The sequence below is a fragment of the Cinclus cinclus genome, chromosome 3 (assembly GCF_963662255.1).
Source record: "Cinclus cinclus chromosome 3, bCinCin1.1, whole genome shotgun sequence".
NCBI classification, from domain to species: Eukaryota; Metazoa; Chordata; class Aves; order Passeriformes; family Cinclidae; genus Cinclus; species Cinclus cinclus.
In genome coordinates this window covers 30,162,277-30,189,872 of record NC_085048.1, presented here as the reverse complement: position 1 = coordinate 30,189,872, position 27,596 = coordinate 30,162,277, and the positions used below count along the sequence as shown (strand labels likewise).

General features: G+C 37.1%; 1 protein-coding gene across 3 annotated transcripts; it reads left to right on the top strand.

The window, feature by feature from the left end:
- On the top strand, positions 1-23,008 carry SLC17A5 (solute carrier family 17 member 5). 3 transcript variants are annotated; one of them, XM_062489822.1, is made up of 11 exons: positions 1-107; positions 3,283-3,479; positions 4,907-5,140; positions 5,628-5,715; positions 8,397-8,483; positions 9,718-9,836; positions 10,763-10,921; positions 13,167-13,299; positions 14,993-15,140; positions 19,727-19,817; positions 21,362-23,008. In XM_062489822.1, exons 1-11 carry the CDS (start codon positions 47-49, stop codon positions 21,497-21,499), a joined length of 1,455 nt encoding a protein of 484 aa, XP_062345806.1. In that variant the 5' UTR covers positions 1-46; the 3' UTR covers positions 21,500-23,008. The 3 variants fall into 3 exon arrangements, with proteins under 3 accessions (XP_062345806.1, XP_062345808.1, XP_062345805.1); XM_062489821.1 differs by having other exon boundaries at positions 4-158; XM_062489824.1 differs by lacking the exon at positions 8,397-8,483.
- The last annotated feature ends 4,588 nt before the right edge of the window (positions 23,009-27,596 follow it).

The window sequence follows — 27,596 nt, the reverse complement described above, 5'->3', positions numbered from 1 at the left end:
CGGTCTGGCCCTGAGCGCGCTGCGGGGTCCGGGTGGCAGCAGCGAGATGGAGCCCGAGGAGGGAGAGAATCGCACCCCACTGCTGAAGGAGCCCCAGCCTGACACGGGTGAGACGAGCGGCGGCTCCCCCTGTGTGGCGGCGTCGCGTTGCCATGGAGGCGCGGGCCGCGAGCGCCGCTGTGGGGCCCGGGGGTCGGTGCCGCCGTGCCACTGCCGGGGTGACGGGGGAAAGCGGTGACGGGGGAAAGTGGTGACGGGGGAAAGCGGTGACGGGAAAGCGGTGCGGGGAAAAGCGGTGACGGGCCCGGAGGCTGCGCCGCGGTGCCCGGGGGTGCTGGATCAGGCACGGCCCCGAGTCGTGGTGGGGTCAGGCGTGCAGCCCTGTCAGACTCCAGCCCTCGCTCGGCTCCGGCCCAAATACCGGTCCAAATATTAAAAGCTACCGGGGTCCACCGAGATTGTGTCAAAATTTCATATGAAGGCAGAATTTGAGTAAGACTAATTGCTTGTTACAAGTATGGAGAGGAAGGAAGGCGAAAGGATGCACGAAGGTAGGAGAAGCGGCTCGATATATGGTTAGAGCTTCTCGACAGAGCCCGCATGTTTGTCTGTGCTGTTTTGCTTCCCAGAATGTGCAGCCTATGAAGAGTAGAGTAAGATTTTTAGTTTCTTTAGCATGCCATGCAAAAATGCTCTGACCTGCTTACAAATGTGCAACTGCTTCAAAGGAGGCTGCTAGCAAAATTACTTTAAAAGTGCCAGAAGGACAGAAATTTGAGCTCAGAACTTGGTAAAGCAGTATGTTCTTAAGTTTGCACAATGCATCAGGCTCCAGTTGGAGGTGGCTCGCCTCTCCCACAAGGAAAACTACTGCAGACGAGCAACTTCCTTTAAACTGCCGGTGCAACTTGCAGCACCGACCTATTTTTTAATTGCAATTTAAGAATCGTGTTAAATTTCAGCTACAGTGCTTTAAAACATGCCTCTGAAATCAGAATTAGCTATAGATGTAGTATCAAAGACTGCTAGTCAAGGTAAGACCTTGAACCTACTGCTTTAAACTTTGGTTTGCTGCTTTAAACTTTAGGGGGTGAATGTTTGTGTCTCTTATGATAGCACTCTCCTGAAACACACCTGTAATCTTCTTGAGTCTTCTGTTCTGTTAACCTGATCTAATATTCTTAGGCATTTCAAGTGCATGTGATGGAATGACAGGAAACCAATAATTTAGTAACTATTTGCTTCAGAATTCAATTCTATATATTTGTTAGCTTTTTAAATAAAATGTTTACAGTTGGGAAAAAAAATCTGACTCTGGTGACCTTAGGTTCTTGCACATCTCTTTTGTGGAGCTTGCTCTCTATGCAAGTTGTATACCTGTAAGTCTTATAGAGGAAGAGTATTGGAAGTTCTAGTTAATCTGCATTTCCAAAGAAGGGTTACATCATCAGTGTGTTATTCAGCTTTCTCTTATTATTGTCTAACCCCAGCAACTACAAGAAATAAAACAGTTAAATAGTTTTTCATGTAATTATAATAATTTCTATAAATTAAATAACTTTACATTTTCTACTTAAGGCAAATTGCTTTTTAAATAACAACAAAGCTGATTGACTAGTTTTTGTGTAGTAAGTACTTCCTGTTCTCGGTGCCTATTGTTTTTAATGTAAGCAATAAAATCTTGGCTGCTCTCCCTCAAGTCATTTAAAAACTCAGGATGGCTTTTTCAAATGCTTCAGTGGCAAAACTTGTAATTACCACAGGTATGGAAGGTGTTTTGCATATTTGTACAATAGCCTTGTATATTATTTATTTATTAAATTAACATAGCAAGTACAGCATCTCTGTGTCACTTTAATAACTTGTGCAGCTATAATGAACTTCACATAAAGTTTGTTAGGATTAGAGACTTCAAAAATGGGAGAGTTCTGTTAATTTCATGAAAAACAGTCTTGGAGGAAGGCTCTGTTGGTGTTCCCCTGAAAAAATAAAATCACATAGGCTCATTCCTTGTTTCAGGGAAGTTCCTTGGGAAGGGGAAGGTAGAGCATCAGCTTGTCCGCAGGGCATGTCCTTTGTTTCTTAATGAAAATCAGAAAAATGCAGTCAAGTGACATACTGCAGTAGCAGTTGAAGCTCTGGTCTGTGCTGTTCATAGAGGTACTTGTTATATTAATCATTTGAACTCTGAGTAGTGAAAGATGAGATCACTGTGAACTGATGTAATATCTGCTGATCTCCAGCCTTCCCAGAGTTACAGACATCCAGGTGGTAAAACTTCCCATTAGTAATGTAGCTTCCTCACAAAAGGAGAAATTCTGTGCTATATTTGAAAATTCAGCAGATTGTTCAAGTACTTCCTCAACAATTTGACATTCCAGGCATTCCCAGTTCATAAAGAGTAGCTGCAGATATTGAGCTGTTGCAGCTCAGCTCTGATCTGGATCTCCTGGCACTGGTGAATGCTCTCTGCCAGATGCTGCTGTGTACTACTGTAGGAAACCAATAACTGTGTCACATTGCATAGTCTGCTATCTGTGTATAAGCAGCTGACAGAGTTGTCTTAATGTCACAACACCGATTTTATGCTGAATCTTAGGACTTGTTTCCTTTGTTGTCTTGTGACTGCCGAGAGGGTGTAGTGGGCAGCTGGGAACCTGTTACTGTTTCACAGTGCCGCCAATAGTGTTTGCCATTCCCCTTTCTGGTAGTTTTGGCAGCTGTCAGCAAATACATATTCCCTTGTAAGCAAATTTATAGAAGGAAAATCTGTCCTAGCAAACAGCCTGAAGTAGCAATGACCATTCATCAGCACTACTTTAGGAGTATTTGTGTTTCTTGAAACCATTTCTGTGTATATTACAGGCTTCCCACTAATTGTTTTGGGGTTTTTTAAAGTGTGAAATTCTGTCTTGAAAAAATACTACAGTAGTTTGGAGAGGACTTTTAAGCTATGTTTCTAAATCCATTTGCACAGACCACACATTACCCATCCTCTGCAGTCACCACTGTAGCATGGATAGCTGCCTGTTGTCTAAACCAAGATTACATTTGCTTTATACATCAGTACAAAAATGGGGTCTTAAAATGTTTTTCAACCAACCTCAGAGTCTACCCCTATTGAATAATAATTACCCCTTATGAATACAAAATTACCTTGTCTCCTTCCTTATTTTTTATCTTACCCAAAGATTTCTGGGAGTCTTAGTAAAAACTGTTTATGAGTTGCTCTTACTCTATTAGGTAGGTCTGTTAAACATTTTTCATTTGCTCTCATTTCAGTCCCTGCATGCTGCTCAGCTCGCTACAATCTCGCACTCCTGGCCTGTTTTGGGTTCTTCCTCCTGTATGCATTGCGTGTGAACCTCAGTGTCGCTCTGGTGGATATGGTAGAACCTGACACAAGCTTAGCAAAGAACACTACTTCCAATGTGTGTCCAGAGCATTCTTCCACCATTAATGTTCCTCGCAACACAACGGTGAGGTCTCAGATGTATTGTCTTGTAATGTGGCACGTCAAAGTGGTTTTAGAACTCTGTGATAGATAGAACCATATTTAGGTGGCAAGAGAACAGGCTGTTTTTTACTGCATGGCCTTTCCAGTGGTTCTTTTAAAAGCTATTCTGGGATGTATTAGCTTTAAATGACTAGCTGACTGAGAAGCACTGTGCTCAGGGTCTGCTTTTTTACATACCTCTTTTCTGTTCTATTCCTTAGAAATTGGCTAATCTGATCACGTAGATCTACCATGATTCATTGTTTTATATGCTGCTTATCAATTGTAAGTGTTACATCTGCGTCAGAGCTCCCATCACTGTCCAATTTGCCTATTCTTTGTACAGTCACAATGGCATGAAATTTCATTACAAATTAACATGTAATGTTTCTCTCTTTACTTTTTCAATCTCTTTCTCCCAGATCATGCATTTCGTCTTTGTATCCTTTACCTCTGTCTTCCAGTAATCCTTAAAATCACATTTCTTAACTGAACTGCCAGATGTGGAAAAAAAAAAGTCCTAAAAAAACTCGCAACTTTGTGAATTTGGACTTGCATAGATCTTGTCTTATAGTTGAAGTTATTCCTGAGCATTCTTGCCATCTTCCTCTTTTCATTTTGTTTGCTTGCTTAGAGGTCATTTATTATTTATCACAGACAAATTATAACGGTGAACTTTATGGGAAGATTGTCTCATCATTTCTGTGAAATGTATGCTGCTCATTTAGATGTGGAAAAATTGGTCTTTTGGAAGTGATCCCAAATTTCAGAATCACTTTATTGGGCAACACTTCCTATCTTCTTGCTGGCTTCCTTTATAGCTGCAGATTCCTGTCTCAATCATCTTCACTTTTATTGCATTGTTCACTAAACTCATCTTCCCTCTGTTGTGCTTCTTCCATTATTCTACCTACCCCTGTGAGCCCTGTCCTTGACTGCTCTCTTTCTTTAGGTTAAATTTAAGCACCTGCATCTCCTTATTTGTGGTTTTTTTCTTCATAAATTTTCTGCAGGTAAAGCCATTTTATAGAGCATGACAGAATGTCCACTCTGTGATTCAGAAGTGGGATTTGTACTCAGGCAGACTTGCGTAGTCAGTACTTGTCACCTAACCCAAACTGCTTAGAATTCAAAAAGGAATTACTGCCAGAGCACTTTTATTTCATGTAGTGATGATTTTCATACTTAGATATGTCCAAACAGATGTAAACTACCTGTATTAGATTTTAACACAAGTTTGCTTGCAGTACAGGTGGGTTTAGAGGAGGGAGACCCTAAGAAGTAGGTCACGAAAAATTTGAAATCTATCTGTAAAGGACTAAATAGTGGATCAGTGTAATAAAAAATATGGTCAGAGAAACTGCTATCTTTAACTTACTGCATTTCATTGGGTTTTTTTTCTCTTCTCAGGGAGAAAAGTATTCTTGGGATGCTGATACTCAGGGATGGATCCTTGGTTCTTTTTTCTATGGCTATATCATTACTCAGATTCCAGGAGGATATCTTGCAAGCAAAATTGGAGGCAAACTGTTGCTGGGGTTTGGCATCTTTGGTACCTCTGTATTCACCTTGCTTACTCCCTTAGCTGCAAATTTAGGAGTTGGCTACCTCATTGCTGTCAGAGCCTTGGAAGGACTGGGAGAGGTAATCCTGTTTCCTCTGTGTAATTTGAAAATGTATCTGAATAATTTGTTTAAAATTGTAGTGATTAGACTCTCTGGGGGTTGTTATGCTGGAATAGTATATGGATTGTTTCATTTGAATGGTTTCATTCCATTGTTTTTTAGAATAATTAAAGCATTTTCACTATATTTTAGCCTAAGCTTTTCAAATAAGAACCATAAGGATACTTGAGACAAAACTATTATAATTTTTCAGAAACTAGGGCCTCAAAACAGTGTTGTTTGTATTGTTGCTGCTTTTCCAGTATATACAGAGTCAAAAGCAGGAGAAATTTGAATTCTGCCTGCTTGTTCTTATGCCTAGCACAATTTTTGTAAGTGGTTTCTTGCTAGAAAACAAACTAATAGATTATACTACTGCTTTTTAATGAAATGTGCTTTGAAACATGTGAAGTTGAAGAGAGTTCTGAAATTCTCGCATTTTAACAGAATGAAATTACGTTTTCTAGGGTGTTACGTTCCCAGCTATGCATTCAATGTGGTCTTCTTGGGCTCCTCCACTGGAACGCAGCAAGCTTCTAAGTATTTCATATGCAGGTGAGAAATTCCCACGCTGATAAGGGGATTATAAATTTTTACTGCAGTAACAGGGTGGATTGCCTTAAATCAAAGGGATTTATATTGTAAGTTTTAATCAGCATTTAATCCAGAAAGTGTAACATTAAAGTAAATCTTGCTTTCCATTAGTTTTCTTCATTTATTCATAGCTTTTATAACCTGACAAAAGGTATTGATCTACAAATAAGTAAAAACTTGTGTGTAACTTTGGTGTAAAGTGGTGCAAATAATTACTGCAAAGCTGATTAATAGAAGATACTGTAAATTAAAAATATTTAGCATTAGGAACAAAAAAAGTGGGACAGTCACAGGATTCAGCTGTTTGGTTGGTTTTTGGAAGGTTTTTTAAGTGTTATTGGAGGAACTTGGGGAAGAAAACATCTAAGGTCCCATGTATTGCTACAAGAGCTCCTTGTTGGAGCTGAATACTGTCTGACCAGATTGTCCTAGATATTCTGTGTCTGGAATATAATGTTTGCTATCAAATTTACTTTTTTGAAGATACTTGATGTTACACAGGATTTTTGATTTAGCAGAGTGATACAGAATGTGGTGAAAGCACAGTACAAGCTAGCACTTACCAAATATAAGTTGACAGCAAAAGACAGCAATTGCAGTACACTTCAATTTGGTGACTGCCAGTCAAGTCTATTGTTCTCTCAGAAATTATGTTGTTGTTTAACCTCTGTATGTTGTATTTTTCAACTCGCCTACATGTTTGTCTGGCTAAGTCAGTGAGTCAGTCACACTTTTAATGAACTGAATTTGGAGAAACATTCACACCACCAGCTGATCCACTCGTCTGACATAGCTGCTTATCTAAACCAAAGCCACTCTCTGGTGCCCTTTGTGTTGAGATAAAGTCAGCTTCTTTGCAACAACTGTGGTCAGTCACACCCAGTGTTATTTTCTGAGTTTGATGGATATGTTGCCCTTGCCTGCCTCCACTGAGCCTTCATACATTTTAGGGGTTTATTGGTCAGTCACATTGCTCAGTGCAGTATTTTGAGGGGCAGGTGAAAAACAGGGTTTTTTTTTTTTCTAATTTGCTGGTCAAAATTGATATCATTTCTTTGAGGATGACAAATTTTGTATTCAGTTACTGAAGTAATGGTTTGCTTTGCTCACTCTTATTAGTAATAATTCTGGTCTTTCTTTGACCTGTGGTTTATCAAGAAGACAGGTCTATACCATGTAAAGTTCAGCTACAGTTTCTTAAGGAGCTAAGCCAGTCTAGTGACTCACTTTTCCCAGAGGGCTGAAGCCTTAATCCTTTTTCCTCAAGTTTCCTCACTTTGCTCTGAACCGAGTGTCTCATCACTTGTTGAAGTGACCCTTCAGAGAGCTACTTCAACTCATCTAATGCATCAAAAGGCTTTTTTTTTTCTTTCTCCTTTTAAAACATCTCTTTTCTGCCTGGGTATTTAATTAAATCTATTTTAAAAGGAGTCTTTATGTGAGACCCAACACACAAATTAAGCAGAGCATATAGAGTTGAGATTGCCTTCTACTGCATTTAGCAATTGGGAGCTTTTAAACTGTGCTTTTGTATTTTGTGAAAATGTATGCTAATGTACTAGTGAGAAGAGTCTGTGGCCTTGAACAGCCCACTGCTGGCAGTCATGGGTGGATAAGATATCTTGTGTAATCTTGGCAGGCTGTTTTCCTTCCTTTTCTTTCCTTCCACGTTGGCAGTCATGTGGTCTGTAGTTAATTTAATCAGGATCATGTTGATTTTCCGAGAGAACATGTGGTTAAGGTGATATATCGTTTGTTATTTTGATTTATATTTTGCATGATGTATGTGGTTTTGTTGTTCATCATTGGAGCTTTCTGCCCTAAATAAAAATTACTGTTTCGAGGAAGGAGGAGTCTAGGTAGCCATTTAGATTATCAACATAATCTAAACATTTTCTGAGTTGAGATTAAGTTTGGAGAAGTAATCATACAGCTAACATTAAGAGACAAAACCAGTGGAGTGTCAAGTATGCAAATAATACTGGTTTCTGGTTTAGATTTCAAAAGGGAAACACCTGCCATCCTTATTCTTTGCAAAATGTGTGTTGAATCATAAGCATAGGAATAGTTCTTTCTGGCTTTTGGCTTTATTCTGAACTGGAATCTACTCATCTTTCCCTTCTCCATCACATTCAGGAAGTATGGAATTTGAACCTACTGGTTATATATGCCTGACTTCTGCTTCGTCTTTATAGCATTCGTGGTTTGGTGGAGCTAGAAAGAGATACGAAAATGCAAACTGGCTATATTGTCACATTATATTCCCAAGGCCTTAATTATGCTGTGTTCAGCTCTCTCTTGTTTTACAGCAATACCAGTTAACTAATCTTCATTGGTTTAGATGTGTTAGAGCCATCACTTTATTGGAGACAAATGTGCCAAGAATGCTTATCTTTTATTGCTTGTTCCTTCTAATTTTGGCCTCTTAGGGTTTTATGGCTCTATTTGCTTGGAGCTGCCAAGGCAGTTCATTGTGCTTATGTTTCTTTAAAGCAAAGCACAACCCTCCAGTGTTCATGACAATCTTTATTCATGATTTATTACAGAAAAATAAAATAACTCTGAAATGGCACTTAAGGAGTCCATAGAAAGACTATGATTAGATAATTATTTTTCCACTTTGTTTTGCTTTCTTCTGGTAGGTGCACAGCTGGGAACTGTTGTGTCTCTGCCACTGTCTGGTTTAATTTGTTACTATATGAACTGGGTTTATGTGTTCTACATATTTGGTGAGTTTGTGCTGTTTTCATTTTTCTTAATTATTAAAAGTACAATCCATATTCCTTTTGAAAAGCATATCTTATAAAACTTATTTTAAGTTTTAAAAACGTGTTTGACATGTTGGGTTGCTGCTTTTTTCTTCCTGGGCAATTAGAGATATTTGAAGCTAAGTGGATTCCAGTGAATGTCTAAATAAGCCTTCTTCCAGTGAGCAAAGCTGTCTCTCTGTTGGACAAAAGCTGGTACACGTCAAATGCTCTTAACTCTCCCACCACTTGAAAACAACTGGCTGAAATTTCTTATCTGAAGTGTGAAATTGAGTTAATAACTTTAATCCCAGGAATAAACCTCAACTTTGAATGAAACAAAAGGAATAAATCCTAGGAATGAACCTCAACTTTGAAAGAACGTGTGAAAAGTTACTGCTGCTTAAAATGTAAAATGTGGCAGATCTCTACCAGTCACAGGGACCCTGAAGGAATGCGTAGCATGTTTATTGTGACTTACATTCTGAAATAAGCTGAAACAGAATTTTTTTTTAACAGCATCTCTTAGCTAATGCTTTTTACAGGTCTATTTATGTGTATGAACCATTTCATATTCTGCCTGTGAAAGGAGGAATCAGAATATAAGACAAGAGTTACATTTTCCTTTTAAAAGCCATCTCAAATTTTCTACAAATCACAAAGATTCAAACCAAAGAACTGAACAAAATTAAATTAATTACAGTGTTACGGTTACATAAGAGTGCGGTTAATTTGGACTGATTATTGAAAATGACAGTTCTAGGGATGGTTTAAGAAAGAAGAATAGGAATAGTACATCAATTAAACTGCATGTAGTGATATTCTGTATATATGCACAGAGTATTTTCTGTGATTAAACTTAATGTGAACTTTCTATTTTCTGAGAGTGAGCCATATACTTTTGTGGCTTTTCCATGTGACTGATAAAAATATGTATGAGCACGTAGCTTTCTTGCTGTATGAAGAACTTCAGATAGGGGGGCAAAAAAGGGAAAAAAAATTCTGCATAGTCATCTTCATTCTTTATTATGTTTAAATGTGCATTGTTAAGCCACTTTGGGGAGCTAGTGTTTGTAAGTAGATAGAAAAATAATATACATTAAAATTATATTAGAGTATTGAGAAAACACTTCTGACTATATAATCTGAGTAGATTACTTGATAAAATTGCTTTTTTAAAATTTCTCTCTCTTGACCCATCTTTTCACAACAATAGGTGCACTTGGCGTATTGTGGTGGTTCTTCTGGATGTTTTTGGTTAGTGATACACCAGAAACTCACAGGAGCATTTCACATGCTGAAAGAAAATATATTCTGTCTTCTCTGAAAGATCAGGTACAGCACTTTGGTAAAGACCAACCTATATGCAAGTCTGAACGTAAACCACAAACATGGTCATTAATGTCAAGCTTTGTTTATGGCTTGTTACATGTTTTGTTATGCTTTGTTGTATGTTTATGTAATCATGTTTAGGTTTAGAATAACATTCTTAACCTGAGATGGAGGCAGGATTTTTTAAAAAACCCAACTTTTAAATAGTGCAGTTGTAAACTGAATAACAATCAACAATCAAACAAAGCATTTATAATAATGCCTTTTATTACAGGTGTTGTTGAGGTGCTTTATTTAAAAAGCTTTGTATTTTAAAAAAGCTCAAATCTGTCATTTTGTACTAGATCCAGACCTGTATAATATCTTTAACATTTGCAATACAATATTTTACAGCATTTCTCTTTCTCAGTGTGTCATCTACAGTAAGAAACAGATTACTATTTGCAGGGAAAATACTAATGAGCCAGTTCCTGAAGTCTGTGTAAGATTCATTCCTATGACTGGGGCCATATGTGTTTACAAACAGTGAAGCTGGCTGAGAGACCAAAACTATTATCTAGGATTGAGCAGGAAAGATTTGGTTAAATCAACCTGAAGGGTGACACAACATTTAATTATTTCTAGTAAAAGCAGAAGACATCAAATTTCAAAAGGGAAGGCATACTTTTTGAAAATGTAGTAATTGGTTTACTTTGGAATAGTAAACATCAGAGCAGTTACATGCTTTAATATACCTTCATTGAGAGCTGAAGACAGTAATTAATTCATTGCTGATGACTTGCATCTATCAACTGAGACTTAATTTGTGCCTTTTAGAATGGATCATGACCATAGATTTGGTTAGCATCAAAAACACTGTATTTAATAAATGTTCATATCAACATCCTGATTTCCTTCTTTTTCTCTTCTCTTTGTCTCCTGCTTGCCAGCTTTCTACACAGAAATCTGTTCCCTGGAGACCTATGCTAGTGTCCCTTCCTCTCTGGGCTATTGTTGTGGCACACTTCTCATACAACTGGACTTTCTATACTCTTCTTACACTCTTGCCAACATACATGAAGGAAATCCTACGATTTGATGCACAGGAGGTGAGATATATACAAATACAGTAATTTTCTTCTGAATTAATGAAACTAAATCACCTGCTGTTTAGAATAGAAGAAACTGTTTAAGAGCCTTGGAATGTAATGTGTAGCTGGGAAATGGCAATCCTGCACAATTAAGCAGATGCATCAAAAATGTTGCCTGCCTTATAATTTCCACTTTCTTGGCTTATTTGACATTTACCTTAGTGCTAGCTTTCAAGTTAAATTTTCTGTTTGAAGGTGCATGGTACCCATTTTTAACTACTCTGCTTTAAAACAGTAACTATAAAAATATTTTTCCTGTTATATGGCTTCCATGATTACTTCAGATTTTACACCAAGTTGTTATATAGCCTCTGAAATAGTATCTACTTCTTTACTAAATCATAAAGGAGATAAAAATAAAACTAAGAAAACCATTGGATAAGTGGCATTTTTGAAAGTATTTTAAGGATGGTGTTTGGGGTAGAAAGGGACCAGAGGGAACCTTCATTCTGATTGGATCACTTTCCAAATTGTCAATTTCTTTCCTCAGTGAGAAGCAGTGGTAAAATACCTTTTCTTAATAAGGTAACTGGGTGAAACAAAAATGTAGTCTTAAGGGCCAGATATAGTGCTTTTCAAGGAAATTGTATAAAATTAAATTATTTATCAGGGAAAAATTAGGGGGTGGGGAAGGTGGAATATTCTTATATATAGCAATTACTTGACTGTACTGGTCTGTCCTTAATGAAACAGTTTTGGTGATGGCATAGCTTACCTGGAGAAACTGGTATAACTAACACAAAAAGGTGCTCTGAAATTGCATGAAATTTAATATAGTCTTTTCTTGGCTGAGCAAACAAAACTAGTTTAGAGCAATCTTAAGATGACTGCCGTGCAAGAAAGAGGTGATACCAGCAATCTTAGCAGGAGAAGATGGGTAACCTTAGCATCAGAACAGGAGGTTGCATTAGGGCAAGCTGTAAAATGGCTGGAAAAGACTAACTTAAATTGCTGTTTGTGCTCCTTATTATGCCTCTTCAGGTATTCCCTGAAGAGGGATCAACATCTGTCAAGGTCATTTGCTACCACAGCTCTCAGTTGCATGTTTTGTAAAACAACATTGCATTAAACGGACACAGGTTCTGCTGTGAAGGGGTTTCCTTTGGATTATGTTTTTTTCTTTTTGGAACTGACTGTTTTGACCATGACAAAAAAAAGCTTGTGTAATAGTGTTGGACAAACTTTGTTGCCACACATATAGATGGAAATTGCATTGCCTTTTAAAATATTATACAGTTGTTCCTGGTCAGTTTCCTTTCTAAAATACAGAAATTTAATTTCAAATAATGCTGCGTCTTTGAATAGTACTTTGAAAAGGTTTTTTAATTACTGAGACAGTCTCTATTTTTCAAAATTTTACTTGCTGTTTTTGAAAACTGAGCACTGAAATCCAACAGGCAGCATGCTTAAGTATTGATAGAATGGATTCCAGGTGAGGATGTGTTTTTTGTTTAATTTCAAATAAAAATTCCCATGAATCTTTCACTTCTTGGCAAATATACATTTCATACTAGTGTATAAAGGTCATACTACTTCTACTCAAATACTCCTTTTAATCCTAGATAAGGTCAAATTATAGCTCATGTAGATAGAGATACAGATATAATGATATAGCACTGTAGATATATCAGTAACTATCCATCATTTTTGGCAAGGCTGTAAATGTAGGCAATTTAGTAGTTTTGTTTCCCTTCCTTAGAAAATCATGTAGAATCAGGCAGAGGTCTCTAAACAGCACGTGTTTAAAGTAATGGGAATTAATTGGTGACTTCAGTGTAAGTAATGTCAGATCCTGAATAACTCTGTTTTGGGATCATGGGATATCCAGCCTAGATGTGATGAAAAATCCTGGATCTAGATTTTGTCTCTCTTTATAGCCAGCACCAGATGTTTCAGCAGATAGATAAGGAATAATGTAACAGTAGTATAAAACCCAGAGATTCTGTATAGTTTTAAAAATTCTGAATAATATTTACAGCTTCCACTTAGTTTTAGTAACTTGCTTGATATTGGTATCCTGAAAACTTTCACAATCAGGTTTATGTCCACAGGATACCTTCAGTTAATAGTTTCCTTTTTCCTGGTGCTAGTTGTTGATCTAAACCTTTGAGTTTGTTGTCTGACTGTATTGGTAGTTATGGATTAAGTCATGATTGATTTGTGATTTAGTGTTTTAACTGTCTTCTTTCAACCTCATTAACAGAATGGATTTTTGTCTGCCCTACCTTATTTTGGCTGCTGGTTGTGTATAATTCTGTCTGGCCAAATTGCTGATTATTTACGGGAAAAACAGAACTTCTCCACTGTTTGTGTTCGCAAATGTTTTACCCTAATAGGTAGGTGCAAGTATCATCTCTTGGAACATTGCAGTCTTAGAACATATAATAATATCAATTTGTGAAAATTTAAGGGCTTGGGGGCGTAGTCTGGCATTCTGCTGTAAGATGAGGCAGCATTATGCATGGCTTGAGAGGAGCAACTTTATTTGTACATTAATGTGTCAAGAATAATCCTATCTTTTTCCATGAGAAGTAGGCCTGCTGGATGAGAGAACAAGAAGAGATTGTCAAAAGCTTTTGTTAGGTCAAGATAATTGGACTACAAGCAAACCAGTCATATAAATGGTCATGTAAAGTCACCATAAAAGGGTGAATGAAACATTGTTTTCAAAAGAAGTTTATCAAACTGACAGAATTATTGTTCTGCATGAGCCTATCCTGTTGTTCTGTGTTTTGTTTATCTAAAACTAAAGTAGCTGAATAGGAATACACTTAAAATGTACAGTTGCTACCACAGGAGAAAGACCAAACAGAATCTAAAACGGTCTTGACTGACTGGGAGGAGAGATGATCTGAAATCACCAACAGATCAGCCAGATCAGGTTTGTAATGAGCAGGAGTAGAAGGCTGTATTTAAGAAAGAGAAGTTGATTGCTGAATGAAGAGGGGACAGGAGAAAGAAATTGAAGAAAAACAAAGGCAGGCACAGGATCCACAAAAGTTGCAGCCTAGTTATTGTATGGTGATCCTTGCTGCCTTCTCAATTCAGCTGATTCAATTGCTTTCTTTAAAACAGCTCTTGTAATAAATTCTCAGGCATTTTATTTGTTTGTGTTAAGCCTATGCTATTTTGGTTTTCCAGTTTACCGCAGGCCTCACACCCTTGTATGTATAACTCTGGAGAAAAATGTTGCTGTCTTAGGAAAATCAGGACTTAGGTTGACTTCATCAACAAAAGCATGTACTTGGAGCTGCTTGCAGAGGTCATGATGGGGTGATGTGAATGGGCTCTGGTACTGGGAAATGGCTACCAAAGTTAACTGCAGATAGGAAGCAGTGTGCATGAGCTCTTGGCTGATAAACTGTTTCCAGTGCCTGATGCAGCATCTCTACAGCTATCTTGGATTCACCCAGGGTTCACAGTGTCAGTGTAGCTTCAATTTATTTATAGCAATAAATAAAATTAATTCGTGAGGTGATTTTCAGAATCTGCTGATTTTTGGTAATTTTTTTAATCTAGTTTGTTCTCTGCCACTGGAGTGGGCTCTTTCTGATCTAGTTGTTGTTTCCTGAAACAACAACAGTTTTGCAACCCATCTGCACTTCCTTTTTATAAGGACATGGAGTCATAGGACAAGGGGGAATGGCTTCAAACTGAAAGAGAGTAGATTTGAATTAGATAATAGGAAGAAATTCCTTACTGAGAGGGTGGCAAGGCACTTGAACAGGTTGCCCAGAGAAGTTGTGGCTGCCCCATCCCTGGAAGTGCTTAAGGCCAGGTTGGACGGGGCTTTGACCAACCTGATCTAGTGGAAGGTGTCCCTGCCAGTGGCAGGGGTTTGGAACTAGAGAATCTTAAAGGTCCCTTCCACCCCAACCATTTCTGATCCCGCACCGTCCCACTGCAACGCGCACGGTGCGGTGCCGGTTCTGCACGCCAGGGGGCGGCGGAAGTTGTATGGAAAACAGCTTGGTGCCTCCAAGCGTCTCCTGTTAAACGTCCATTGACTCTGAGGTTTCTGTCTTAAAGGAATGGTTGGACCTGCGGTGTTCTTAGTGGCAGCCGGGTTCACAGGCTGCAACTACGCCCTGGCTGTTGCATTCGTGACCATATCAACAACACTAGGAGGGTTCTGTACATCAGGCTACAGCATCAACCATCTGGACATAGCACCTTCGTAAGTATTGCTGAAACTGTTGTTAGTGCAGGTGAAATGTTTATGAACCCCTTTTTTTCGTTATGTGTTGCTGGGATGCCTTGGAAATGTATCTGTGGAGCATGTGCTGTACAGACCTGAAGTGTAAACACTGACAATTAATTGGGTTTACAATATTAAGCACTGTACTTCCAGAAAGTGCAAGTTTGGCAGAGGATATGACATAAACAATAGTTTAAAATCATTCCAGTTTTAATCCTGCAGCAATAAATTATATCATTCCTGTAGTTGCAGATTGTAATTATAGACTTGGTAGACTTTTGTCGCATTTGATTCATGTTCTTAATAGGACAGTGTTTTTTGAACTGTACAATACAGTGAAGTGTTTCACTGTTATCAACTTTTCCATTGGAGCTGTCAGCCTCTGGTATGAACATAACCATATTTAAGCACTGTGATACAGGCACATTATTTGCATTTGAAAAACTTTCTGTACATTGGAATCTATATCTTGCTACAAGTAGTTGACCTGATTTGTCAGTAGGTGACAAATCAGGTATGTACGGTTGGTCTTAAATGAATAATTTTCAAGAATAGAAAATTGAGACTTCAGGCTGTAATTTCTCCAATGTGTTTCAAAATTCATAATTGGGCAGATCTGTCAGTTTCCCAAAGAGTGTGGATGTATGTATATTCTTCTAAAAGTGTACTGGTAGAAGTCAAGTACTTTGATTTGTCATTCATTTACCTATTTGTGGTATCACTTAGATGTCAACAGGGTCAAATGACTTTATGTCCAAAGAAAAGTGTGTTTCAGTATTAATGTGTAAAATGAAAAGAACTTTAAGTGAAGAGGAGAAAATATTTTGTAGAAATAATATCTATAAAAAATTCTGGTCATCGAGACAATTTATGGGAGACCTTGGGTCCTGAGTAAAGATGGTGTTCAGGCTTTGGCAGTTGGAACGATGGTGGTCACATCCACAATCATGGACAATTTTTGACTTAACAAATGCCTATGAAACAGTGGGAATCCAGTTAATCCTGGCAGGTGAGGTTAGGTAGTAAGCAAGAGGGAAGGTATCAGTGGCCAGCTATAAACAGCTTGTAATGCTGAATTGAATCTGAAAGTAAGAAAAATAGCTTTTGTGGTGCACTTTGTTTTAAATCACATATAATTACAAATTTAGAAAATGTACTTAAAGCCATGCATCTGGGGTGTTATGAGACCATTATACAATTTCTGTTTCAAGCTTAGTTTTGCAGAACTACAAAAGTTAGTTTCCAAAATATGTATCAAATGGTGCTTGTTATGTGAGTGCAATTTAACCTGTCCATGGAATGCAACAGAGCTGTGACAGGGAAAAGGAAATCATGCAACTGCAGTGTGACTTACATACACAAGGAACCTCTGTATGAAGTCAGTGGCTGAGGTTTCCCAAACTAGGATGTTGTATGTGTGTTCCAATTTTAAATACTTAATTTTGCATTTCAAATATGTTTTTTTCAATAGTCAAATTGTTTATAACAGTATTCAAAGTGTTTTAGGTGTTGAAAAAAAGCCACAGGGAGAAAATGATACTACACAGTGCCCATGCCTGTCAGCAGGCACAGGTAGTTATCTCATGTGAAGTGCTGCTCTGACCAAATCCCACTCTGTTCTTCCTGCCCTCGCAAAAGTCCTGCTTTTTCCCTTTGCATTTACACCAGACAAGTTCCTCTAGCTCTTCTTCCCTCTCAGACAGGCAGAAGGGAGCACGCTGAGTGCAAGAGGGGTAAGTGTCTTGCTGATAGCTCAGGGACTTTGGCCCAGCATTGCCTCTAGAGGCGAGTGGCTGCATTTGTGGGAAGACTTTCCTTGGTGGTGATGTGGTCAGGGTAAGTGCTGTTTTATTGAAATCAGTGATTTTCTATTCAGCACATGCATGCTTTACTTCAGGGTAAGTCTGTTCAAATGGAGACAGAGGAGGGCAAAAGCACGTCCTTATAACAAAGGTCATACTAAAAATTTTCTTCAGATACAGAAATGCAAAAACCATCTGAGGTGAGAAGAAAAAGTCTTTCCCTCTCCCCCACACCTAATTTTTTGCAATTTGTCTGAACTTCGTTGGATAAAATGATCAAGGCAGATATGCACAATTTCAAGGAAATGCTTGACATAATTGTAGAAATCTAAAAACAGGGTCTGCATAAAATTGTGAATGAAACCTCAGTAAAGAGTCTACTCTGAGCTTAATATTTATTTTCCATAATTTACTGAAAGACATTAGGAAAAGCAGAAGTGATTCAAAGCAGTTTCAAAATGCACAAATGCCCACTGAGATTGGTTAAAAGTATGTTGCCAAGAATAGCAAATGGTCCCTTTTTGCTACTAAAACTTGCATTATATCAAAGAAATAATTATTATATTCACAGGAAAAAAGTGAATGAAAATACTGATGCTTAATTAACAATAGTATTTGCTATGTGGTTTTGGTTGCTAGCATGTATTTATTATGCCATTGGTGAATTGAATTGGGGAAGGGTTGGGGACAAGAGGGAGACAATATTGTTCTTTTGGGGAGTACATATTATATTTTAGCTCTTTAGATCTATATTAGTAACCTTCCTATTATTACAAATTTTAATACTGGTGTTACCATGTTCCCTTGTAAATTCTTGTGGCTCTGTTGTACAGTAAATACTTCACATAGCTGTTTTTTTACTCCTGATTTTACTAACTGGTTGCTCTGCAAGTTAATTTGCATTTGGTTATTCCCACTATGCCATAAGTACCTGACCAATAGCTTGCTATTGGTTTTGTTCTACAGACATGTCACTTTTTGCTTTCCCTTTTCATGTGGGAGTTTCCACTGTGCTAAGGGAGTGTCATCACAGTTATCTGCATCAAACAGTGAACACTATCAGGAATGCAACCCATGTCAGAAACACTGGGCATAAAGAGAGGCATTTAGCCAGAAATTGATTGCCAAAGATCTTTGTTGACGAGAGAAACCATTAAGCTATGTTTAGTTTTAAAAGTGTCTGTTAGCAGTTTTGTAGTGCTTAAACATGTTGAAGACATTTAAAGTGCATTTGGTTCTACTTAAAGGCTTTAAACAGGGTTTTGCTTTATGTGCTTCTTTTCCTAAGGGAAACTTTTACACTTTGACATTCAGCTTCATAAAGGCCTATTAATTCTAAACCACTTTCCAAGATAGGAAGACTGCATGCTGGGTTCATAAAAAATAAAGAGGTTTTAACTAAAGCATATCAGTGCTTTAAACTGATATGTAGTGTAGAATTTAAAGAAAAAAAATTAACTAGTAGGCTAGATGATTGTTTCCCTTACTCAGGAAAAAAACACATGTTTTTCTAATATTACTGCAATATTGCAGTCTTTTGGAACAATGCTGTATGGTTGAATTCTCCTGTTTTGGTAAATAAAATTTGAAAGTTATGCATTTCTTTTTAGAGATGAAATGTTTCTGTTATGTTAGTATTGGTGAGGACATAATTTCACTCTGAACCATCTAAAATGATCACTGGATATGATTCCTTTCTCCTGTGGTAAACTGCAACTATTAGTATTTTGTATGATTCTTCAGCCAACAAATCCACCTTGAAAATCTAAAACACAGGGATCTGTGCTCTGGTGGTTAGAAGATCAAACTTCTGTGGAGCATCTGGCTCTTATTTCTCTTCAGTCTCTCTCACAAGTCTGCACTTGTGGTACAGTTTCAAACTTTCAGTATTGCAACATGCCTGTGAGAGAGATCTTGAATTGCTTAGAGATGAGGTGCTGAGACTCAGATATTAAGCAAGTTACCAGCTCTTCCCAGCAAGTTTTTATGGCCGCTGGTGCATACACGTACATTTGTGTGTGCGAGAGCAGCACGTTCATGGAACAGGAGGCCTCAGAATGGAGGTGCAGGAACAGCAACCAGCAGAACTGGTTTAGTCAGACCCATTTCCAGTTGGCCTTGACCCACAGAAAGCTGAAGGGAAGGACTGCCACAGCACTCTGAACTCCTATCTTTGGAATATACTCTTTGTAATGTAAGTGGGGATATCCAAGCACAGTGCTGATATTGCTTTCTTGGAAGACAAATTTTTAGCAATGAAACCTGAACCAGCTCCTTCTGTTGGCAAATAGCACCTTGTCATACTCCTTGTCTTTCTGCTTCAAGACATGCTATGTGTCTTTTAACTGCTCCAATGGATCCATTCCAGACAGTTTGGTTTGTGGCATAGCAAAGGGGTTGTGGGTTTGGATTATGAATCTTGAGCAAAGCCATAGGCAATTTAAGTTAAATTCCATAACTAGCCTCTGAAAAATAGAGACATAGAGAATCATTTAAGTAGAAAAGGTTCTTTAAGATCATGATGCCCAACCATTAACCTAACACTGCCAAGTCCACTACTAAACTGTGTCCATTAAAATGTATGTGCCAAGCTGTCAGTGAGTTGTTATTAGAAGAAAAGCAAGTTGTTCACAGTGGAATATTTGTGTTTTTATTTCTCTTGTGTGATCAAGATGAGGCCTATGTGATCAGGTTAGGCAGAATTGTTTCCATGATTGATAAGCCTTATAAGTTAATAAGCAGTGTTAACAACTTCTTTTGCAGGTATGCTGGAATTCTCCTTGGGATCACAAATTCTTTTGCTACTATCCCAGGAATGGTGGGACCAGTTATTGCCAAAAACCTCACTCATAATGTGAGTCTGTTTATTATTTTTTTCAGTTCTTATATTTTTATCTCAGTTGAATAGAAATTCCTTCTTCTTAAGTCTGCAGTCCTTAAATGAAACAGAGGTTACACTTGTAAGTCATATTGTTCCACTGTTGTGAATTACTTAATTCCTAATTCCTAACTCTTATTGTCCTGATTCTGATCAGGAAAATAAGGGTAAAATCAAAGACCTTTGTAAGACTTGAAAATTTTACTGACTCACCCCTTATATTCTCTAGGAACAAAATGAATATATTTTTATCACAGTAGAACTCTGATAAAATGCCAACTAGATGACACATTTGTGGTATTGTTTTATTAAATTAGAACAAGTTCTTGCTGGTTTTTTTTTTAATTAGACTCTCACGTGAGGTGTTGAGTTCTAATGTCAGCATTTGTCAGATAAGTGAGAAATTAGATTCTAGTGCTAGATTTGACTAACAAGGGGGTGCAGTAATTTGGATAGAAAAAGGGAAGCGCTGGGGCTTTTGAGGAGTTTTTGATTTCTGTTTTTTCAGTGAACATATGAATTATTCTAAAATCAAGAAAGGGAGATGGGAGGAGTAAGCTTAGTGATACACTTGAATTTTTTTGAGTTGGAGGTCATTCTAAGGATTTTATTAAAAATCACAGAATGTTCTGAATTGGGAGAGACAGACATCAGTCTTCGAGTCCAGCTCTTAAGTGGATGGCCCATATAAGGATCAAACTCATGCCCTTGGTGTTATTATCACCATGCTCTAACTAAAAACAATCAGAAAATATTAATTAATACATGATTCCAATAAAAGAAGTTCTTCCAGATACCTTAATAAGTGGGTTGGTTTAGGGTATTTTTGTTCAGTTTAGTTTTTTTCCCTCCCTACTAATGCACTCTTTGGGTATTCCGTTTTTGTAGTAAGATCATTTACAAGTTTGTTACAGCATTATCTGGAACTTAAAAAAACCCACAAACCTATAAGACCTCTATAGATATTATTTCTTTATTTAAAAAGAAAAAAAAATCACAAAGCAAAAAGCAAACAAACCAGCAGTTCTTTACTACACATTTATTAAGGCTTTTCTTAAATAACAGAGTTTAGAGGATTAGTCTTGAAATCTGAGTTAAGGTAGCTACCTTGTTTGAATCTGGAATGTTCACATAGTAGTCGTTAGGAATATCTTACTGCACAGTGCAGGGCATTTCAGCTCTTGGATCACCTGATGTGAAAGCCAAGATAGTGTTTCCTTTACAGTATTTGTATCAATGCATTTGTATTGATGGTTCTGTCTCTTGGGTGATAAACTGATCCAGATAGGGCAGTGCAGTTCTGATAAGACTGTGTAAGCTGTGTTATAAAACTGAAGTTAACTATACTAATTATTTCATCCTTTATGTTTATAATGCTTTTATGTTGCCAGTTAATCATGCTGAATGACATTTACATTTAAATAGGCAAGTCATGTAGCATCGATTTTAAAATTAGTTTTTCTTGAGTGTGAAGCTGCAAATTGACCACATCTTTTTTTTCTCTTTCCCCCATTTGACAGAATACTGTGGGAGAATGGCAGATGGTTTTCTATATTGCTGCTTCTATTAATCTATTTGGAGCAATTTTCTTTGCATTATTTGCAAGTGGAGAAGTTCAGGACTGGGCAGTCAGTGGATATCACTTGCCTAGGAACTAAAGGAAATGTTGAAATACCAAAACTGTGCTGGGTCCTGTTGTGCTTAGAAATATGTGACCGGAAAAGTGCCTTCCCTGCTGATGCCTAGGAGTCTCCAGAGCTGTTCAGTTAAACTACTTTATCTCTGTATCTTTTGTACTGAAAATAACCTGATAGATTATGTATGCTATTTCCTAACAAGAAACTACTTGGATTAACTACAGAAATTTCATGCTAGGACTTGATATTAAATATATGATAAGAGACATTTTAAATCAGTGTGCTAGGCTGTAATACTTCCCAGTTTTTAATTAATATTTTCTGAATTAATGTGTAGGTAGTTATTTGCTGATAAGAGGAAAAAGTAAAATGATTATTTAGCACTGTAAAGAAGAATGACATGCAAAGAACTGTACCCAAAAATGTGTTTTGAAATCTATTATGAAACTGATAGTTTGTTGCTGTTTAAAAAATAGTAGATCTCTAGTTTCATACAACCTTTTTATAGTACTTTTATTTTGTCACTGTTTTAATGATGGCTAAAAAATGCATGTGATTTACTTCTATTTTATGCACAAGTTTTGAATATATAAACATTCCCTGTTTCATGAATACAGCTTCACAACTAATACAGCAACAAAGAAGTAAATGTGGCATTGGAACTGAGAGAATAAACCACATATTCTCTGTGGTGCAGGTTTTTCAAATAGGCCTCATTTTTACTACTCTCTGCAAAGAAGAAGCAGTGCAGCTCAGTGGTCTAAATCTAGGCAGTGTACAAGAGTCAACTAGAAATAGAATATCTGCATGATTACCTTAAAATAACTTTCAGTTTGGCAATTAACTTTTGTCCCTTTAAATCAATGCAGTGGAATTCTTTCCTCTTGCATATAGATGTGTTTGTCATCTTGTCAGTGTAAATGAAAAAAAAATGAGGCCAGTGTAGCAAATAATGAGGAAAATCAGTTCTCTAACACCCTTGTTTGTTAGATAAAACTAGAGTATAAAAGATCTAGTGCAATAACCTGGTGCTGTTACTCTCCTATCAAGATAGAATTTGACACTCAAGCGCATTCTTTGCGCAGCATGCACTTAAATGCCACAGAGTAGGATTAAAAATTATAGAAACAGTGGCCTTGTTAAGAACAAATGGCTGAAATGTTAGAGCTACAAAGCAAAGGAAAATTCCTGTGCCAAAGATTCCTGGATTGGAGCAATTAAGTAAAAAGGAAAAATCACTGGGTTTTTCATTTACCACCAATCCAAAAGAAAAGCCCAGTACTAAAGCTGCTCCAGTGGAGCCTACCTTCCTTCATTTCTAGGAAATGGCATCTGCCTCTCCTTTTTAGCTGTAAGAGCCATTTAGTTTTGGCCTTCCTTGAAGTGTCATGTTCTCTGATAGTGGATTTAAACTGTGTTTAAATTTCTGTTTGTGTCTGCAGCATTTCCACAATAAACAATGTGTTGTTCAGATTAAATCAGTACTTATTCAGTGGGAGTATGTTAAAACTATATTGTGTCTTCAGTGTTTCTACAATAAATGGATTGAATATTTACATGTGCATCTGTTATTGAAAATTACTATCTCTCTTACTGAAATTAGAAAACCATTTTGAAAGTATGTTTGAACAACAAAGTTGGTGACTGAATTAAGGAATGGTTAATGTTTTCTTGGAAAATTACCTTCCTCAGAAGTTTTTTGTCTGGCTTTACAGGTAAGTATTGTCTTCCACCTGACATTGTGTTAAAAGTAATAATTAAACTTTATGTAAAAAGAATGTACTCTTACGTACTCTTTCAGTATATTTGGTTAAAAAAGAGGGGATGAAATTAAAAAAAATATTCTATATAATTTAAATTAATTTATGCCTTTCCTTTTCTAGGGATTGTCATCAGGGCAACGTATGGACAGGTTTGAAATTCCACCTGTTCTGAAGTTGGAAACTTCAGCTTCCTGTGCTTTTAGTCTTTCTCTTCCTGTGCTTTTAGTCTTTCTCTTCCTGTGCTTTTAGTCTTTCTCTTCCTGTGCTTTTAGTCTTTCTCTTCCTGTGCTTTTAGTCTTTTTCCTTGAAAACTGTTCAGCTGAATATCAGAATTTTAAAAATTATACTTAAATGGAGTAGATGGAGTAAAAGTGTATGTAGACATTCTCGGTATCAGTTAAATGAGTCTGAACTGGATTTATTTAATACTGAATTTTAGGCATAATAGCAGTTGAACAGTTCAGAAATTTTTGGACCAGCATGCTAGATTTTCTTTTCCCTTCATTTAATTACTCATTTTGCACACTCTGTAACTTGTAAGTCAGCTTGGAACGTAGGACTGAAAAAAATGCTATAAATCTTTATACTATTTGGGGACAGCAGGGCTACACTGAATAACTACAGCTATTTCAGAGTTCATTTTTGAAAGTATCAAAATATTGAGTGGGATTTTTGATTCAGTGAGGCTTTTAACACATAACAAACAAGAATATTCCCCCAAAAACCTTTAAGTGTTATCTTACTCTGTCATGCTTGCAAAAAGGAAAATCTGTTAGAAAAATCTGTCAAAATATTTTTTGCTAATCACAATATTACCTTTATTACATTGCCACACTACTGTTTGCATGGTTCTCAGCCAGTTCTGTTCAAAGACATTTCTCATATTCTGTTTTTACAGGGGTAACAAGGGGTTTGAGTACCTATTGTCTCAGTTCACCTGTATGACACAGGATCTTGACAGAAATTGGCCATTTTTTTTATGGTGACTGTTTTCCTGAAACAATCCCATAACTGCTATTTCTTGCTGCATTTCCTTGACAGGTAAGAAGTACCAGGGTAAGAAGTTGTGCTCTCTGTTCTATGAAGATCCTTCTAATTAGGGTGTCCACCTGGAATGAGGGAAGTCAGTTAAAAAACAGATTTCACCCATTTCAGGGCAGGAGTTGAACCACTGTTTGGGACCATGTCTTAGTGTTGTCAGGTATTTTTAAGTGCTTTCTCTTCAATGTCTGCTTCTGACACAGTTCTGCTTAAAATGTTTTTAAACATTTAGTGCAAATTTCTACCAACACCAGAAACAGCGATGGAATGACTTCTCAGAGTATCCTACAGCATGTGACATGGGTATTGCCCAAGATCTGAATCACGGTATCTTACAGCCTGAAAAAGTGCCTTCCTCATGCTTTGCAAAAGATGAAATGCCACAAAGTAATGGATGGGGTTTTCTATTTCACTATTTCTAGTTCACTATTTCTTTGTTCTAAAGCATCAGTCAAGTACCTTACAGAAGTCCAAAGTATTTGACATCCAAAAATACAAGTTAACTTACATAGGTGTTTTGAATGCTAACCTAGTGAAGTTTTATATAACTCATCATAATACATAGGTACTTGTGCATGGTGCTTCCCCATCTGCATGTTCCTCTGTAACTGGTAACAACTGCATTTGCTGTGTGAAAGGGTCATAGTTGATTTCCCAGAAGTTGAATTGTTCCTATGATGTATCTTTTGTCTAGCTTCTCCTCTCAATCACTTAGTTTGGTTCCATGACAAATGAACTATACTTTAATGGGCTTTCCAATATTTTTAGCATCTGTCAGGAAGGAAAACCATGGGTGAGGAAGCCTATATAATTCCACAGATAAGTGAGAGACAATTTGTATGGAAAGGTAGTATCTTCTGTTAGATCACCTAGAGCTTCAGAGAAAAAAAACATGTTTTTAAACTTTAAGCTTTCTCCTTCAAATTTTGAGCTCAACCATCACAACTAAAACACTGCTACTGTTTTGTAAACTGTTGCAGTGAGTAGAATTTTAAGAGGGTCTCCCATTTCTCCTGTGCACCTGTATCTCAAAAAGCTGAGTGTCTGCTCTTAATTTACATTATTTAAGATCAATTAGATCAATCAAAGCAATGATCACTCAAACAGTTGTAGGCTGGCCAAGTCCTTTTCTGAGACCTATCAGTAAAAATGATGTCTCCATTAATACAAGGGCACTGGCTTGAATTGTTATCCTGAGAAAGATACATCTGCCTTGAAGCTAAGGAAATGATATAATGTGACATGAATTGGTATTAACACATTTTGCTGTTTCTGTGAACATGGAGAGAAATCGCCACGCTGGCATTAGCATATTTACCAACAGCAAAGTAGGGAATCCTGAAGGTATGGAGAACAGCATGTTCCCTCCTATTTGGCCTCTTTTATATGAAGAAATATAATAAGCCTTTCTTTCTAAAATGCATTTGTTAAACTAATCAGAACATGATAGAGCCAACTTAAAGCTTTGCTGATTTGCCATCTTCATGCTTCACTCATACTACAGCTGTTAATATTTTTACAATTCTGTGTCTATTTGGCTATGTATTTAAAGTGCTCAAATGTAACTTAGGAAAGGGTTCATTTATTTATACTTTATGGGGTATATATAGTCTGTTGTAGAAGTAATTCTTGCCATGTTAAATGCTAGAGTGAAACAATGAGTTATATTTATTTGAATCTCTTGCCCTCCACCCAGCCGAGTTGTCTGTAGCCCCCAGGACCTGTTTTATGTCAAGGTGTTAGTTATTAACATTTTTCATGTTTCAAATAGCCAGAAAAAGAACTGCAAGAAGACACCAGCAGTTATTTAAATCCCAGTTGTGTAGCAAATGGCAGAGGTGGGGCACACAAAGGCATGCCAGAGGATAAAATAACACTATTGAGTGAGACACTGGAGACCCAATTAAATCCCACTCAACCTTTCTACTTCTCCTCCTTCATAAAGCTGCCATAATGGTGGTTGGTCATACATTTTAAACTAAAACTGCATCTGTGTCATTCACATCCCTGACACAGAAACCAGATTTTTATTTGCATTTCTTTGAGGAAAGTTAATTCCATGTGAAAATTTAACTGTTTGGCCTTATCAGTTAACAAGTGGTGTCCTAAAAGAGTTGCGTGTGTTACTTATCCTGTGTAAGCTTCAAAATTTGGAATTGACTTTCATTTCTCAACAGTATGCTTAATAAGATTGCATGTTGGTAGAGTTCTGGCCTGGATCAGACACAGAACATGAGAACTCAGCTAGTGGAGTAATTAAAGAAGGTTCAGGAATTGGTGTACATTTTCAAGTGAATGCAGATTAACTTCAGAACAAAGGTAACTTTGCTCTTATTACAACATAACCTGTACCAGGTTGCAACATACTGCAAGTGAAAGTGCCTTAGGATTGCTCACGGTGTAACAATGGAAAGAAAGTGTGGCTTACTATGCCAAAATTCTGTTTGCCTTTCCCTTCCTTCAAAGGATATATTTGCTACAGAGTAAAGCTGAGTGAAAAGTGGTAATAGCCTTTGATAATGTGTTCTTGGAAGGAAATTTCGTTAAAGGAATTTCTTAAAATCTTTTTTGTAGTACACAGAAGTTTCCATATGGCTGCTTCAGAGTAGGAAATGAATATGTAATTTTTTCTGTTCTTTTTCTAAATTAAATTCTATTGTGCTTATTTTATAAGTTTGGCTCAGGCAGACATATTGTCATGTTTTCTGATGGAAAACATGGTTCTGTTGATATTTCTCTACCTACCTCTTCTTCTGAGGTATTCTGGCAGTAAATGACTAATCTTTTATTTTCCAATTCATCTTACTGGATGAGAAGAGTCAGTAGACGAGCAGACAGCAGGTTGGTTTGGTTTAGATTCGGGGATAGGGGAAAATGTGAAGAAAAAATCCCCAACTATTTTTCTCCCACTCCTTTTTCTCTGACAATCTGGGCTTCATGGAGAACAAGAATGCCTTCTGTATTTACAAGTTTAAACAATCTCTGCTTATGGGGGAGAAAGAAAAGAGTTTTTTGTATATTTGTTTGATGGAGATTAAGCAACAGTCTTGCTTGAACAACTTTTTAAAATATCCATAACTAGATAACTGGTTCAACTGTTAAGCTGAGCTATATATTCAGTTGGAATGGCTATGGAAAGGCTTAATTTCTTGTCTGGAATGTTGTTTAGTTAGTGCAGTCTGTCTTTTTTTTCTTTTGTATTTAGAGATGAGCATATTTTGGAATTTGCTTCCAGTGCAGTTACTTAAATTTATATTTTCTGCTATAAAAATAGCTTCTGCTTAAGCTTAAAAGCGCTTTTGTGGAGAGAATGG